The 15,111-nt window shown below is 39.0% G+C and overlaps 1 protein-coding gene across 4 annotated transcripts in view; it reads left to right on the forward strand.

The window, feature by feature from the left end:
* The window catches only part of AFF2 (ALF transcription elongation factor 2), a 330,786-nt gene that overhangs the window by 197,411 nt on the left and 118,264 nt on the right, over positions 1–15,111 (forward strand). For all 4 annotated transcript variants that reach the window (XM_058814367.1, XM_058814370.1, XM_058814369.1 and 1 more), the window contains exons 5-7: positions 288–374; positions 2,979–3,015; positions 3,267–3,318. In XM_058814367.1, coding sequence (XP_058670350.1) covers positions 288–374; positions 2,979–3,015; positions 3,267–3,318 — 176 coding nt within the window. The remainder of the gene's footprint in view (positions 1–287; positions 375–2,978; positions 3,016–3,266; positions 3,319–15,111) is intronic.

Raw genomic sequence — 15,111 nt, forward strand, 5'->3', positions numbered from 1 at the left:
CCTGCTCTATTCATACAGCCTGGCAGGCTGACCACAGAGGAGCCAGTTGCCCTTTGATGTATGGACGGTCACAATTTTCAAGAGTAAAACCTGTCCTCACTCTCATTCGGAGTCCTGCCTGTGGAGTTGTTTAAGTGTTCATCTGTGACCCAAGGGTGTGAGATGGTGGGGTGGATTCCTTGAGCAATTGCCTCTCCAGGCTCAGTGGAGCAGATGGGACCATTTTTAGCTCTCTTTCTTCTCTATGTACATGAATTTGTTTTCTAATCTTTTTCTTTTATCCCTAGGAGATGACCCATTCCTGGCCTCCTCCTCTCACTGCTATTCACACTCCGGGCAAGGCTGAGCAGAGCAAGTTTTCTATCCCAAGCAAGGTACAAGTGGGCTGTTACCAGTGACCTGATTAGCATTCTGTTTTGTTCTGTTCTGTTCTGTTGAGTGATCTTTGCTGGAGAGTTTATTTTTGTAATTGGTCCCACTTAAAAAAAATTCTGATACTATTTTTAGTTGGAAATTCCCAATCAGACTGTTGCTACTAGTAGAACTGCTTATTTAAAGCTGCAGAAGACCCAGTGGAAGCAAAGTGAACTTTTTATCTCTGTTGTTATGGGAGTCTTTCTATGTCAAGTAAAATATATTTTGTTTGGTTTTCTTCCATTATTAATTGTGCAATGAAAAGGTTTGAAATGGACATTTTTTCTCACTTGCTGATTGATTGCATGGTGAGGTTTGGCTGCATAGTCAAGTTATGGTGACTGAAAGATCACCATGTGAAGAGCATGATGGCATCTGTCTGTGTCACACCCCAGAGGGAGGCACAGAGTCCAGGCACAGCTGCCTAGAGAGCGCCTCTTGTTCATGTAATCCACACTGAGTTGTTAAATTGAATGATCTGAAGATGCCCTTGGCCCACATTGCTTTGTTGCTTTCTGGCTGTGATTCCAGTAGCACTGCTAGAAATCAGGCTCATTCATACCTGGGACAGGTTCTGCCAGAGGTATCCTGTGCTGGGACTTGAAAACCTGACCTGATGATGTTTGGGGAAGAAGAGAACTTCCCCAGGGTGCGAAATTTATACCATTCTGTCATGGAGCTACATAAAAGTTTCTTTCCAATGGCAGGATCTTGAAAAATATCTTATTAAACTGGTACTGCTTAACATTTTAGTTCAAGCAATCATATCCTGATTTAGAAGCTGGAATGTGATTTTGCTCTTACTGATTTCCCCTGTATGAAATATAGCCACCATACTTAGTTGGAAAAAATTAAATTAGCAATATCTGTGGCTTCTTAAACAAAACCCAAGCCAGTGCCCAGAATGTCTTATTTTAATGGAATGTGATTGTTACTGCCCTAGCACTGCCACTTTCACTGCACTTTCCTGCAGGACTCAAACCAGTTTCTGAAGGGCTCATCAGAAACAGAACACTAAATTAGGAGATGATATAAATTAAAAAAAAAAAAAAAAAAAAAAAAAAAAAAAAAAAAAAAAGCTTCCAGCAGGTAAAAACCTGTATTGACACAATTCACCTTAAAGCATTCAACTGACACTATCTCCATTGGTAGCAGTATAAGCAGAGGTTCAGAGAAGCTAAGATTTTGGATTTGCTTTTCTGTTTCTATCAATTTGGCTTTGAACTTTGAAGATCCACATCAAAGTTAATTTCTGGGCACATTAAATATTGATCCTAAAATTCTTGACCATATCACTTCAATACAAAATATAAATTAGATTTTTTTTGAGCTAGCATTGCAGGAAATAGGCAAGCACATAAATGTTTTCATGTTTGGTAGTCTTACTTTAGAAAATACAACAGAAATGTCTCTGGAGAACATCACTTTAAATCAATTATGGCTAGCCAAATTATGCATCTAGGACATAATATGGCTAGGTTGTGCAGCCATATAAACTGTTAGAAGTTTTCAATTTAGCTATTAAAATAAAGGTATCCTCATGAGAAACATACATATAAAAATGTGATAAAAGAGGTGGAGCTTATCAAAACAACCTATCCCTTTGACATTCAAATTTAAAGTGCCATGTTTACTCTTAGGGCATTATTTACTTCACAAGGGACTGACTGACAGCACAATATAATATTAGGAACTAATAATGCCCTAAGAGGAAGTGCAGTGAGGGCTTTAATGACTTTAACATCCTACAGAACTAACACTTCCAGCAAAGTAGTGCCTGGCTGTAGGATGAGGTTGTAAATAACACCTTAATTTCAACTGATCAAACTCAGCTTGGAAGGAAAGCTGATGACAATCACTGTGGACTACAGAGCCTAGAGAAAAACTAAGCCAGAAAACACTGTGACATTAAAGAAACAGTTATTGTGAACCAATAAGAATCCTGGCATTAGCATGCTCAGTGTTGCAAGCCAGACTCTTTGCTGGTTTTAAGTTGTTGTACTTCCATTGATTGCATTGGATTTGGACCAGTTTCCATCAGGTGAAGATCTACTTCCCATGTCTTTATCAAATCCCATGTGTCACAGTCCAAATAAAAACAGTGACTACCAATAAAAGGTTACTGTAGTTCCAGGCAGTGAGATCAAACAGCAGAAAGGCAATGGCACTGACTTTAATGCATAGCTGCAATCATGCTGTGTTCTGAATTGTACATCCTGCATGGCTCCTGCACACATCCCTGGCCAAGCCTGGGGAAGGCAGGGGCTGCTGTGGGTGTAAATCTGTGAGGTGTCTCCATAAAGGGGGGTGCAGATTTACAGCAGCTGAGGACATGCTCCTGCCTGAGCTCTGAAGGGTCCCTCAGTGGTGCTCTGTCTCCACAGTTAATGCTTTTTTTAAACTAATGTCACTGGTGCTGCCTTAACAATGCTGAGATCCCTTCCCTGTGCCATCCCTTCCCTGTTGGTGTGGTGCCAGTGCCCTTAATCTAGCAAGCCAAGATATATCTTACCTTCTTCATCTTATTTAACTAATGCTGACATTTTGTGTGTTCTTCTTTGTAGGACTCCCAACATCTGACCTCAGGATACAATGTACAAAGTAGGTCTTTATCATCCTAGTCCTAACAGTCAGGGTTGGGTATCTTTTTTTGTCTGCTTAACATCATTAAAACAAAGGCTAAAAAATTAATTTCTGTGGTGCTAAAGCAGATCAGTTCCATTTTTTATTACATGTTATGCATTGTGGCATGTTGTGAAACCAAGTATAATTAGATGGGCTGACAGCTTTGGGTGCATTTTAATTCTACAGTAATCTTTTGACATTTGAAAATGTGTTTCCTTTGTTTGCAGAGTGGAGTGATCCAGCAGGGAAAGTTGCAACTAAGTCAGTGCCACAAAAGTCGTAAGTATTATTATTTCCAGCTTTAAATCTCATTTTAAATTTATCATAAAGCATGAGCTTATTTCTCCAAAGGTAACTAAAACCTAGCTCTGCTCATAATCTTGTCCTGGTGTTCAGGTGTTCTCTGTAGTCCTTAAAAATTAGCCATAAACCAGTTTTATGTTTCCAGTGCTTATTACTGTTTCTTCTTTTTAAGCATTAGCTAACAGAGGTATGTGTGAAAGATGAGTTTATTAAGCAGAAATAATGCTGATTTTGGTTCTACAGCTTGCCAAAATTAAATCACTTTTATACTTCTCTCATCAGATACTAAGCCTCTTACAATAGAAAATGCAACCCAATGAACAGATGATGCAGGAATTTTTACATTCATACAGTGAGAGTAAAACACATCATACAGAATGATTCTGCTAGCTGGTGTTGAAAAGCAGGTCTTGAGTTTCATACACTTTGAAACAGCTGAAAATCACAGATGATCTATAAATGTGACATTTGAAAATTGTGAAAGAACTAACTCTCCATTGTGTTAAACCATTTTTCTTTGGTGCTTCTCTAGTGTAAGGCTGCAGTAGTGTAGCAGTGAGTGGAGAATGAATTGTTTTTTACTTTTATCCCAGGTTCTCTAATTTGCAAACAAGAGCTGAATAGCAACTTAGAACAGTAGGCTATTGTTTTATACTTATGAAAATGTATAGGTCTGATTTCAGTTCAGAGCTGCTGGGTTTTTTAGTGTCAAGTGTTCTAAAGTACTGAATGCAGAACTGCACTAGCTTAACTGACAGTTGTGTAAATACAGTATGTTCATTTAAAATTACTTCAGAATTATTCTAGTGGTTGCCCTTAATCTACTAAAGACACAATTTTTAAAATCCCTATAGGGGAAGAAAAATCAATGTGGAAATATCTAGGCAAGTTTTAAAAATGAATTTAAATATACTGATTTTTAGTGCAAGTTTGTGTATACAAAAGGGCTTTTTGGAGTTCAGTGATGTGTCTGTGGGTGTGTGGGGGTACAGGACTAGTGTAGATGTGGGTGCTTAATCTGTTGATGTACTTAGCAGGCTCTGAAGGTCCAGTTCTTTGCTCATAAACTCAAGTCATGGAAGTGCTCATTCAAATACAGTTGGTTGAGTAAACCTTCACAAAATTGTGGCTCAGCAAATGATCAAATTTTAAAATTAATTAGGTTTTTTAAGATTAAATGAGAATTGGAGAGGAATGCTAATGATATTTAGATGAATTTGCATGAATAGCATTTATTTCTTAAACTTAGTAACAAATTAATTTTTGCCCTTTGCTGTTTGGCTTCCAGTAATGACTTGGTTTTTTGTGAAGACTCTAGCCAACTGTACCCACAGTTCTTGGTAACAGGATGGGTGCATTCATGTTTCAGAACATCAAAGGGATCCAAATCTAGCATCAAGCTCTTTCCATAATAAAAAAAATAATGAAAAAAAATATTATTGCATCTTAAAATTATTTTTCTCTAAAAGCAAATGTATTTGGATTCCACTGTGAAAAATATTTTAGTGAGTGTACCATAAAATACAATATTTCAATAGTTTGTAACCAACAGTAATAGACTTGTCAATCATGGTTTATAGTTATAAGCCGAATTTCAAAAGAACAGTGCTTCAGAGCTCAGTGGTATATAGTGCATTTAATGGGACCAAAGCTCTCTATAGGAAGCCTGATATAAAACCCGAAGACACTGAGTACATTTTATGAACCAGTTGTTCTCTGTTCTGCTGCTTGATCTAAAGTTCCAGTACTATCAATCAGATTTCTGCTGCAATGAACTGCCTTCTTACGGTAGGTGATAGATTTTACACATGAGAGATCAGAGCTGCAATAAAGCTACTTTTATTTTTAGCTTCCAAATGAAGATCAGCTAACCCATTACTATCACTTTTTCTCTTTTACTGCAGAAAAATTGTTAAGGCAGCTTCTAAGAATTTCCACAGGGCTTTGGGAGGTTAGAAGGCAGTCCACTGTGAGGCTTGGAATTACGAGGCCAATGTGTTTCTTTAGATCTGTGTGTGCAGTTACCAGCACCTTCATGGGGAATTGCAGTACTTGAGCACATAATGAAATTAAAGCAGGAGTGGGACAGAAAGACGTAATGGTATCAAGGAGAGCTGGATAGTGCAGTCCAAACAAACCCTGAGAGGTAGGCAGCTCCTGCAGTCATTGTGTATTTTAATGGTAGAGTGTTTATCAGATTGCAGTTGTATAAAGGAGGATTTAGTCTCTCCAACACTGGTGGGTTTTGGGGATATTGCAGTGTATGAGTGAAATGACAGTCCAGCTTATCCTCAGTAACATCTGTTGCTGTGCTCTCAGCCACACACTATGGTCTCACTGACTTCAAAACTCTATCCCCCACCAATTACATATTTTGTCAATAGGATCTGTCATCCATATTTCAGTTTGATCAAATCTGGCTGAATTTGACTCTGTTCATCTGTATGCTTTGTTAGAGTCCATTTAACCAAGATATGTTTCTAGCTGTAAGCTAACTTTTTAAGTTCATGTGCAATTTAAGTGAAACTTAAATTATCTTTTCCATTTACACTGGTCCTAGTGACAGTCCTTAAATTCCACTGGCATTGTTAGAGATCCAAAGGAGTTGGTAATAATGTGTTTGGATTCACCATATTGCTGAGTTACACCATGACTACTTGAGGGGTGAATGCAGCACAGAGATACTTTGCCTTCATGATGCTGCATCCTGCTCCAGCAGCCAAGCTGTCTGTGTGTCATTGCAGGGTTCAGGTATAGGGACATTGGGGTCATAGAAGATCAGACCGAAGGGATTTATGATTTTTGCTAGATAACCTCTCAGGTGCACACTTCTGGGGGAAAAAGAACTGCAAGGTGGATTAATTTACCAGTGTGTTGCTATTGTAGAGGGATGCAAGATGCATGGCATCTTGTCCAAGTAAAGCTTTCTGAAATACAAATTTCAGCCTTTTTATAATGTTTGTTACATCCACATGCTAAATAAACCCAATCTCCAGTGCAGTGGGTAAAATACAAGCTAGAATAGTTAGGATTTTTTCTAAATTCTGCACCTATGCCCATGAGAACATGGACTTACAACTAACCTCAGCTCCTAAGTTACACTCAAAAATCTTGAAAAAAAAATTTTGAACACTGATGTGCATTCATGTGTGTGTACTGTGGTGCATTTTTACAGCTGAAATCAGGCTATGTAAAACTGCAGCACTTGGTTTCCCTTTTTGTAATTTCAAATTCACTGTAAATCTCCGCTGGGCATTGTGCGGTCAGTTTTCAGCCAGTCTGCTCTGATTAGTTTATTATGAAGCAGAGTAAGCAGGAAGAGATAAGGTGCAACCAATTGCACTGCAAAGGATTTTCTGTCAGCTTCCATGAATTTGAGGGGACGGACTCAGCTCATGAGTTGGGTTTCTGTTATATAATTGCAATTGCAAGTATGTCATCCTCAAACATGCAGTCCTTTTGTTCTGTTTTGGTTGTTAGCATTTGGCCTTTGTCCAGTTGGAATCTACCCAAAACCTTTTTAATCAAGCACATCCTGTGTTTTGAAATCATACTGCAGAGTAGTCTTGGGTAGTTTCCATAAAAGCCTAGCTAAAAAGAAGAATGTAATCATAATGGTATTCTTCCCCTGTCATAAAATTACTTCCTATACTTACTGTATTAATACAGTATTAAAAGGCCCTTCTCATGGGCTCAGTGAACTACCGGAAACCATTAAAAACTTAGAGCAGCACATTTTTATAGATCAGACAAAACCAACTTGTTTTATCTTTATGGGTTTTTTGTTATCCATCATACTTAATGGTACACAACCTGTGTGTGGAGTAGAGAGCAGCAAAATACAGGGAGCTTAAAACTAAAGCAAACAGCTGAAAATCTTTTTGTGATATTTCAGCAAGGATTTTCCTAAGTGTGTTCAGCACAGCTTTCAGCTGGGCCAGGATTTCACTTCACAGTTCCAAAAAAATTCAAATAAATACCAGTACTTTCCTAATCCCAAATATTATCATAATACTTGATGGAAGCGTGTTTGAAAATGGAAATGTGCTTCTCGACATCTAAATACTTTTCATAAGTATCTAATAGCTTTTTGGAAGATCTCCTCTGTGTCAGGGACAGCCACCTGGGAACATAGAAAACAAAATTTGGCAGCATGTGCAAGCTATGAATTAAAGGTAATTCACGGTTTGAAATGAATCAGCATGAGGTCCTTATGGAGAGTAATCAGACATCAAGAGGATTTTACACCAAGTATTAGATATTGAAGCAACAAGTAATATTGTTATTCAGAACTATTCAGAACATTCAAATCAAGAAGCACTGATGAATTCTTAACCTGGAAAGAAATCAGTTAAAAAAAACAACAGCAAAAAAAGGGATTCATTCCATCTTCATGAATAATTTCCAAAAATGTACCAGGAACCAAAAATGTAAAATTCATCTCCAACTGGCATAGGAAGCAGATTTATATTTATGTATCAGCTCTCTATCAGTGTTGCAGCCACAATGCAGCCCAGGTGTAACACACAGGAGAAGCTGAAATGTTCCTATTACTAATTACAGTTTTTAGCTGACCATAACAAAGCATGAGAGCACCAGTTGAGCCCTCAGTGGTGACAGCCAGCTTTTTGTCACAGCCTACCTTCATGTGGCCAGCCTGAATCCTTGCAATGAGTGCTGCCTGGTTGTTAGAAGTAGGAAGTTCCAAAGATATTCCCTCTGGGTAAACTGGGAAAGTCATGACTACCAGGGCCTCTCACTGCCATGTACAAATTATGATAAGTGAAACAACAGTGGCATGTAATTGGAACTCCATTAATCTTTAGAGAACTCCAGTGCATTATATTAAAGGGACAAATAGCAGATGAAAATAGAAGGGTCTCTTTTGAGAAATGTCACTCATCTTTCATATTTACTGTTTTGTTTTGTAAGCTACAAGTTTTCTTTGAAACCTTTTTTCTTGTAAATTCTTGGGTTTGAAGCAATGATAATCAGTCCAGACTGTTGCTTTGTTCCTCACTGCTGCAGGCTTTGCCTTTTGAGCAACATATGAAGTAATTTGGAATGAAGTATACAAGTGTTTCCTATGGACAGTTGCCTATAGAAGCAAACTTGCAAAATATTTGAGCTGATGTGAAATACGTGAAAATCCAGTGTCATAATTAAAAGCCCTTCATCTTTGAAGATAAGCCCATAATTCAAAATAATTTCTAAATGAGGCTTTTAATTTGTTTTCATTATTCAGCTGGCTCACATACAGTTTAACCTCCCTGTCAAAATTATTTCCCAATACATTCTTTTCCATGATCTCTTTCTCCTGACATGTTTATAAATCAGTTTAAAAAATTGTGGGAACGGAACTAAATTTATTCTGTGATATTTTGCTGATCAATTTTTAATATTTTTTCTTGCCTATCAGAGGATTCTGCCTTTAAGGCTGCCTGAAATAAGCTAACCCACTGCATTCTTGCCAGCATTGCTGATTGTGACTCAAGTGAGCACTGAACCATTTGAATTTCCTCTGATACTGTATAACCCCCCATTAAAAATTCAACATTTATTTGCCCTAACTAACGAGTAGCAGTTAGAAATACTTTGTTCTGAAGCAGGATGCACTCCTGTGTCAGTGCCAAGTGCATGCAGTCACTGAACTGCGACCACTGAAACGTCAGCATTAATAGAGAGAGGTAAACGACGCACAGTAACATGTTTGGATTCCTGATGTATTTCCCTGTCTGCTACATATCATTTCCCATTTTGGAAAGTGGTTAGACTGCAAATCTGACACAGGTTTCGCTGTATTTGAAGAGCTTTTTCACAGGCAGCAGCATATGTTGTGCCTTTATGGCTTAAGGCCAGTCTCAAACTGACCTCCCAATTTACATTTCTGTGGGATGGAGTCACTTCCGAACTTCAGTGCAACTTCAAACATTCATTTTGAAAAACAAATGCACTCAGTAAATCTGAACATTTAAATCACGGTAGAGCAGAGGAAGCCACCACACTCAGTCCCTCTCCCACCATTTGTTTTGGGACCCGCACTTGCTGACAAAAGACATACAAATGAACTTCTTGCTTGGCTTTCTGGCTCCCATAATTTGGACCTCACTATGTTCCCTTTGTCTTAACTCTGACCTGTCAGTAAATTTCTGGTCCAGAGCCAAGCCATTTTTCTGCCTGTTTTTTTTTCTTCCTGATGCCCTTTGCTCCAGTCCCTTTCATTCTTCCTGTCATGGCTTAGACTTCAGTAGCCTGAGACAGAGAAAATTGTCACCGATATTCATCTGAACCAGGCTGCAGAATAGTCATAATCAGAAATGGGTGGTAAATTTGAGAGAAGAATGGACTTTGCCAGGAAGCTTGGCATTCATAATACCAGAGTGGTCTTGAAACTCCCAATTTGTGTCCTAAATACCCTAGGTAAGACTAGCAGCCACTTTTCCTAATATACCAACTTAATCCTTTGCATCTTTCCTCTGAATCCCTCTGACAACCCCAATAATCCACCACATTTTTCTCAGCTTCACAGTCTCTATCCAGAGGAACTTCTATTGCTACCATTATCCTTTGGGCAGAGGGCTCAGCAGGGCTCCAAAGCCTATCAATTTTCTGGCCAGAAGGCTTATTTTTTATGAAGTGAAGTTCTCACAACACCCCACGGGGCAAGGCCACGCTCACTGCATTATGCTCTGTCTTGGATAGCCCTTGGAGCCACAGATTCAGAATGGTTGTACCTTACAAATACATCCTCCCAAATGATAAAAAAGGAAAATATTCCCCACTGCTGGGCTAATTATTGCTTTAAATTCCCAGAGGAAGAGCTGCTTTGCTCACTTGTGTCCATACATCTCAGAAAATTCGTTTTGAGACTTTCCTAATGCTGCAAATGCAGCTTTCCAAGAAAATGTAGCCCAGGAGGAGGAGGGAGATGTCTATAGCCTTACTTCAGTAGGTACAAAGCAATTGTTTAATTAATATCCATCTTGTGGAAACACAGGAGGAAGTGATTTAGCTGTAACGAAATTGTCCCTTACTGGAAAATCTTGTTTATTCAAAATGCTTCACAAAAAAATCCTTACAGGTTTTGAAAGAAAGATGTTGATTCATCTACCTCATATTGTCAGGGAAGATGTAAGTGCAGCTGTCAGGCTCATCTGAGCCTGCAGAAGCAGTAAATGCCTGCAGTAATGAGGGGATTGCTTTCACAGCTATTTACCTGTTAGACTCTACTAAGTATTTGCTTTTTGGGTGTCCCTGCTTACTTAAATGCACACAACTGTGTTTTAAGGACATAGATATGATTTTTTTGCAGAGAGAGGAATGTGAATCAGTGCTGCCCATATTTGATTTAGCATGAATTTCAATAGTTCCAGACAAATTCAGAAGCCCATACAAATCATAGAGCTTCAAGTCTGGCTGTGTGCTAGACTGGAATTTTTTGTTAGGTCAGACCTTTATCTCAGTTTCTTTTTGTGGCTCCTTATGGGGAGATTGAAGAGGAACTGAAACTGGTGACCTGTCTTGACCTTTAGTACTGGATTAAAATTCCAACTTGCTGCCATGGCAACGGGCCTTGAAAATTAGATCCTGACAGAAGCAGGGAGAAACTTAAAACTGCAACTGCTGCACTGAACTGAAGAAAGGTTGCTTACAAATGTCAGTGACAGGCTCTTAATTGAAATAATCTGCCTTTCCCTATACCAAAAAGAAAAAAAAAAAAAAAAAAAAAAAAAAAAAAAAAAAAAAAAAAAAAAAAAAAAAACCAAGGAAGAGAGAAATGAAAGGCAAAAACCAAACAAACAAGCAAAACCCCCCAAAAAATTGTGACTTGATTGGGATTTTTTTTTTAGGCAAAAATCTATTGCAATTCAGAGCTCATGCTGCTGAACCCAGCAGACTGTCACATTTGAGGTGGCAGCAAGAGAACCTGCATGGTGACAAGGGAGCCAGACATGCACTTGCAAAGGTCTGAACCTCCCAGACCAGACTGGCAGCAGGGGCCAGACAGTGGCCAGTGTTAAATCACAGGTTAACTTTCTATTTTCTTCTCCTTTAACCTGACACAAGGGATCAAAAGAGACATCACAGTGTCTCCTCTGATTCCAAGGATCCATGCAATTATCTGTTCTGTAGATGGAAAGGGATAAACATAAGCTAGATAGTGCTATTTCAGATCAAGTGTGATAAAAGTTACTCATTTTCCAATCTAATCAATGCAATAGTCAGAGGGAGATAATAGTGCAAGTCCTTCACTGCCTAAGGAGGTTAAGTTGTTTTTTTTCCCCATGGAGAGCAGAATGCAGCAGTAGCCTGAAGGGAGAAGGTGCTGAGGGTCACCTAAAGGATTTCCTGCTCTTTTTTCCTTTATCTGGGAATACCCCTCATCCCAAAATCAAACAATCTTGCAGATCAGTTTGCAGCACAATCTCCTGTAAACCTGTGGCTTTCCTCACTCTCCCCACGGTCCTGAGGATGTTCTGAGGGCCCTGCTCAGTTTCCCAAGGTCACAAAGGAGCAGAACAAGCCCCCATCACACTGGGGAATGCTGCATCTGGCAGCAGCTAGGAATATCCTTCTGGAGTCCTGGTAGGGATTGGGGGGAACCAAAAAACCAACCACCAAAAACCATAAAAATGTAGGCTTTACATATCAGAAAAAGGATGTTTCTTAATGGACAAATGGAGTTGAATTGGATTAGCTGTTGTGTAGAGTTAGATAACTGCTGTGGAAGCAGAGTAGTGTCATGTAGACCTAGGTGCAAATTTAACAGCTATGGCTAAAATTGTGGAGGACATTGTTTTGCCGAAGCTTAGTGTCCAATTCCCAAGGTCATGTTTGGAGTCTAAATTCAAGCAGAAGGCATGGAAAAATACTACTTTTGGTTTTTTTAATACTGTACTCTCCAAGTACTGGATTTGTTAATGTTTGGTGTAGTTTATAATTATAGGATCAGAGGAAATGTTGCAGATGTTTACAAATACAAAATCTTGCTTAATGGGGTTTGTATTGTTCCTTGCATGGTGTAGAGAAATGTTTATCACTAATAGTGTCCATTATCCAGGCAGATAAACATTAAGCAAGTGCAGGTTTCATTGAAATAGTGCATTATATTGTCTTAACAAATAATGTAAGATTGTCTTAACAAAACCCCCCATTTCTGGAGTAGACACTTGATACACAGTAAAAAGCAAGTGAGTAGATGAGCAGTTTTCCTACAAAGGAAAATAAAAGCCACTTAACATTTCTCAGGCTCTGAGTTATGTGCTTCAGACAGATAAAAATAGAGGCCATTATTTGAAATTTGAAGTGTCGAATTAATTCCTAGAGTAAGTTAGTTACTTCAGAGGACTTGCTGTCAGAGATGAATTTGTCCCATCCAGCTCTACACTTGCCACAGTTATCATTTCCTGCAAAACACCACTAATTCTACCTTAATTACTGTCAGACTGGACTATGGAGCCCTGGAGTATCTGGCAATAAACTTGTGTTTTGCTGGGAGGGCAGGTAAAGAACCATTTAAATCGGTTTTTGAAATAAGCATGAAACCTCTGAAGATGTACTGTGGTAGTGCAGCCTGTATATCAAAATATATAAGCATCCAGTTGCAACAATGGCTTTGTAAACACATTACTGAGCAAACTATGAAAAGTAATCCACCAAGGGGCTGTTTCCTTAACTCATAAGCATGAAGTTAAGAGACCAGTGCCATAAAGTAGATGTGTGCTGTTAAAAAATACTTCCTTTTATGTGAGATTATTTTGTGTTAAGCCAAATAGATGATTCCTTTTTTATTTTGAGATGCCTGTCTTTTAATACTTGAAAATACTTGTGTTTGAGAGAAAAATCAGCTGTCCTCAGAAAATCTACGAATAATTCCTTAATATGTGAGCGTGGGGCAAACCATGCTTGAGGGTAGGATGAAGGTGCCCTGGTGCACCTCAGGTGGGCAGAGTGCAGCATCCTGCCATGGCTTTTTGTGGAATTACAGAATTGCGAGGGGTGAGGAGAAAAGCCTTCAGCACTGTCATTCCTTTCAGCTGCCTGCAGGCATGGCCTGAGGGTGGTCAGAGCTCCCCTCCTGGGGCAGGCAGAGCTCCTCACCCTGGAGCCCAGTGGTGCCTTGGTGAGCTCCAGCTGCTCCCGGGCAGCAGGGCATCCCCGGGAGGAGCACAGTGTCTCACAGATGTTTTGGAGGCCACCGTTCCTAACTGATCCTGGCACATCTGTCAGTCATGTGCACATCACTGCCCTCCCTGTCAGAGCCCTGAACCAGCTCAGAGCAGCCTGCTGTAAATAGCAAAGGCAGGAGGGAAGCTGTGCCACAGGAGCAGCTCTGAGCCCCCCCTGCCATCCTGCCTGGCTGGGAGCCCTCCCACCATCAGCAGCCAGGGATGGTGTCAGGAGGGAGCAGGAGAGCACAGCCAGGGCATGGTCTGAGCTGTGGGTGGATGAACTTGTCTGCATTTAGCCATCATGTCTTTCAAAGGAAATAGCAATGCTCCTGGAGACAAGGGGAGTGTGCTCAGAGAGAGCGCAGGTCCTTTGCAGAGGGATTTTGTTCAGGAAATTTCAAAACTTGAGTGAGAAAGGGTGTTAAGTGAATTATATATAGTCTGGATATGGAATTAATCTGCTGTAGCCAAAACCTGGTAGGAGCTCATGTATTGCCAATTGCTGGATTTTCTTGCAGTTTGTGCAGCTATGCAAACACTGACCCAAAAATCCAATATTACCTTCCAAAGGACAGAACTTTCTGTGCTCTTTTGCTTTAGCCAAAGTGTTAACCACTGTTCTCCTTATTTTTAATTGACTCTTGTTATTTAAAAAAAAAACACACACAAGGACTGATGCTGCTTGGATCACTGGTAATATATGGTACACAACTCACACTGATTAATACCAGCAAGAGAGCATTCATTGATTTTGTTTCCTTATTCTAAGTCACTAGAAAAAGCACCTTTTTAGGAGATTAGAGAAAAATTTATTTATAGAAAAACTTTATTATTCATTTAAAATATTCACAAGTATTTTATAGTTGAAATCTCAGGTGTGATCGGTTGACGTGCTGTCCTTAGAAGTAATGGGGGACTGAGACTTTTCAGAAGAAAGTCCAGTATATTTGGTTATGAAGATTTTCAGGACTCATTTATTAGTATAATGACACAGTCTTCCTACACTGTTGTGTTTCTGGAGACTGCAGGTCTTAATAATCACCTGCTGTTTTCTAGTAAGTTTTTTTAAAGTCCAGTCTGATAGGTAAAATTACTTCATGTGTAGCCTGCAGAACATGTGCCATGCATTTTATTAAAAAAAGAATAAAGCAAACACAATGAATCTGTTAAATCATAATGTCTCCCAAACGTGAAAAATTTGCAGATTAAAGCTCATTGAATACACATTTAAATGATAAATGATAATGGCTTGGAAAGAGTCATTATGATCTATTTCATCAATAATCCACATTTTTTGCCTTGTAACTACACCAAGGATGAATATAATGAATACTGCATGATGAAAAAAATATTTTGTTTATGAAAGGAATCAGAGAAAAGAAATTCTCAAATTAACAATTTTAAATGGTTGTTACTGTTTGCTTGCATTGTTTATACATAACAGATTTATCCCATTATTAATATTAATAATTTACAGCCTCAGAGCTTGTACTCAGGAAAAAACCCTCATGTTTAGGCTTAGTATCTGGATACTCAAACTGCAGTTGATTTCACTGGGTTTTGAACAGCATAAGTAAGCAGAATGAAGCAGGGGTGC

The sequence above is a fragment of the Ammospiza caudacuta genome, chromosome 14 (assembly GCF_027887145.1).
Source record: "Ammospiza caudacuta isolate bAmmCau1 chromosome 14, bAmmCau1.pri, whole genome shotgun sequence".
In the NCBI taxonomy this organism is placed as follows: Eukaryota; Metazoa; Chordata; class Aves; order Passeriformes; family Passerellidae; genus Ammospiza; species Ammospiza caudacuta.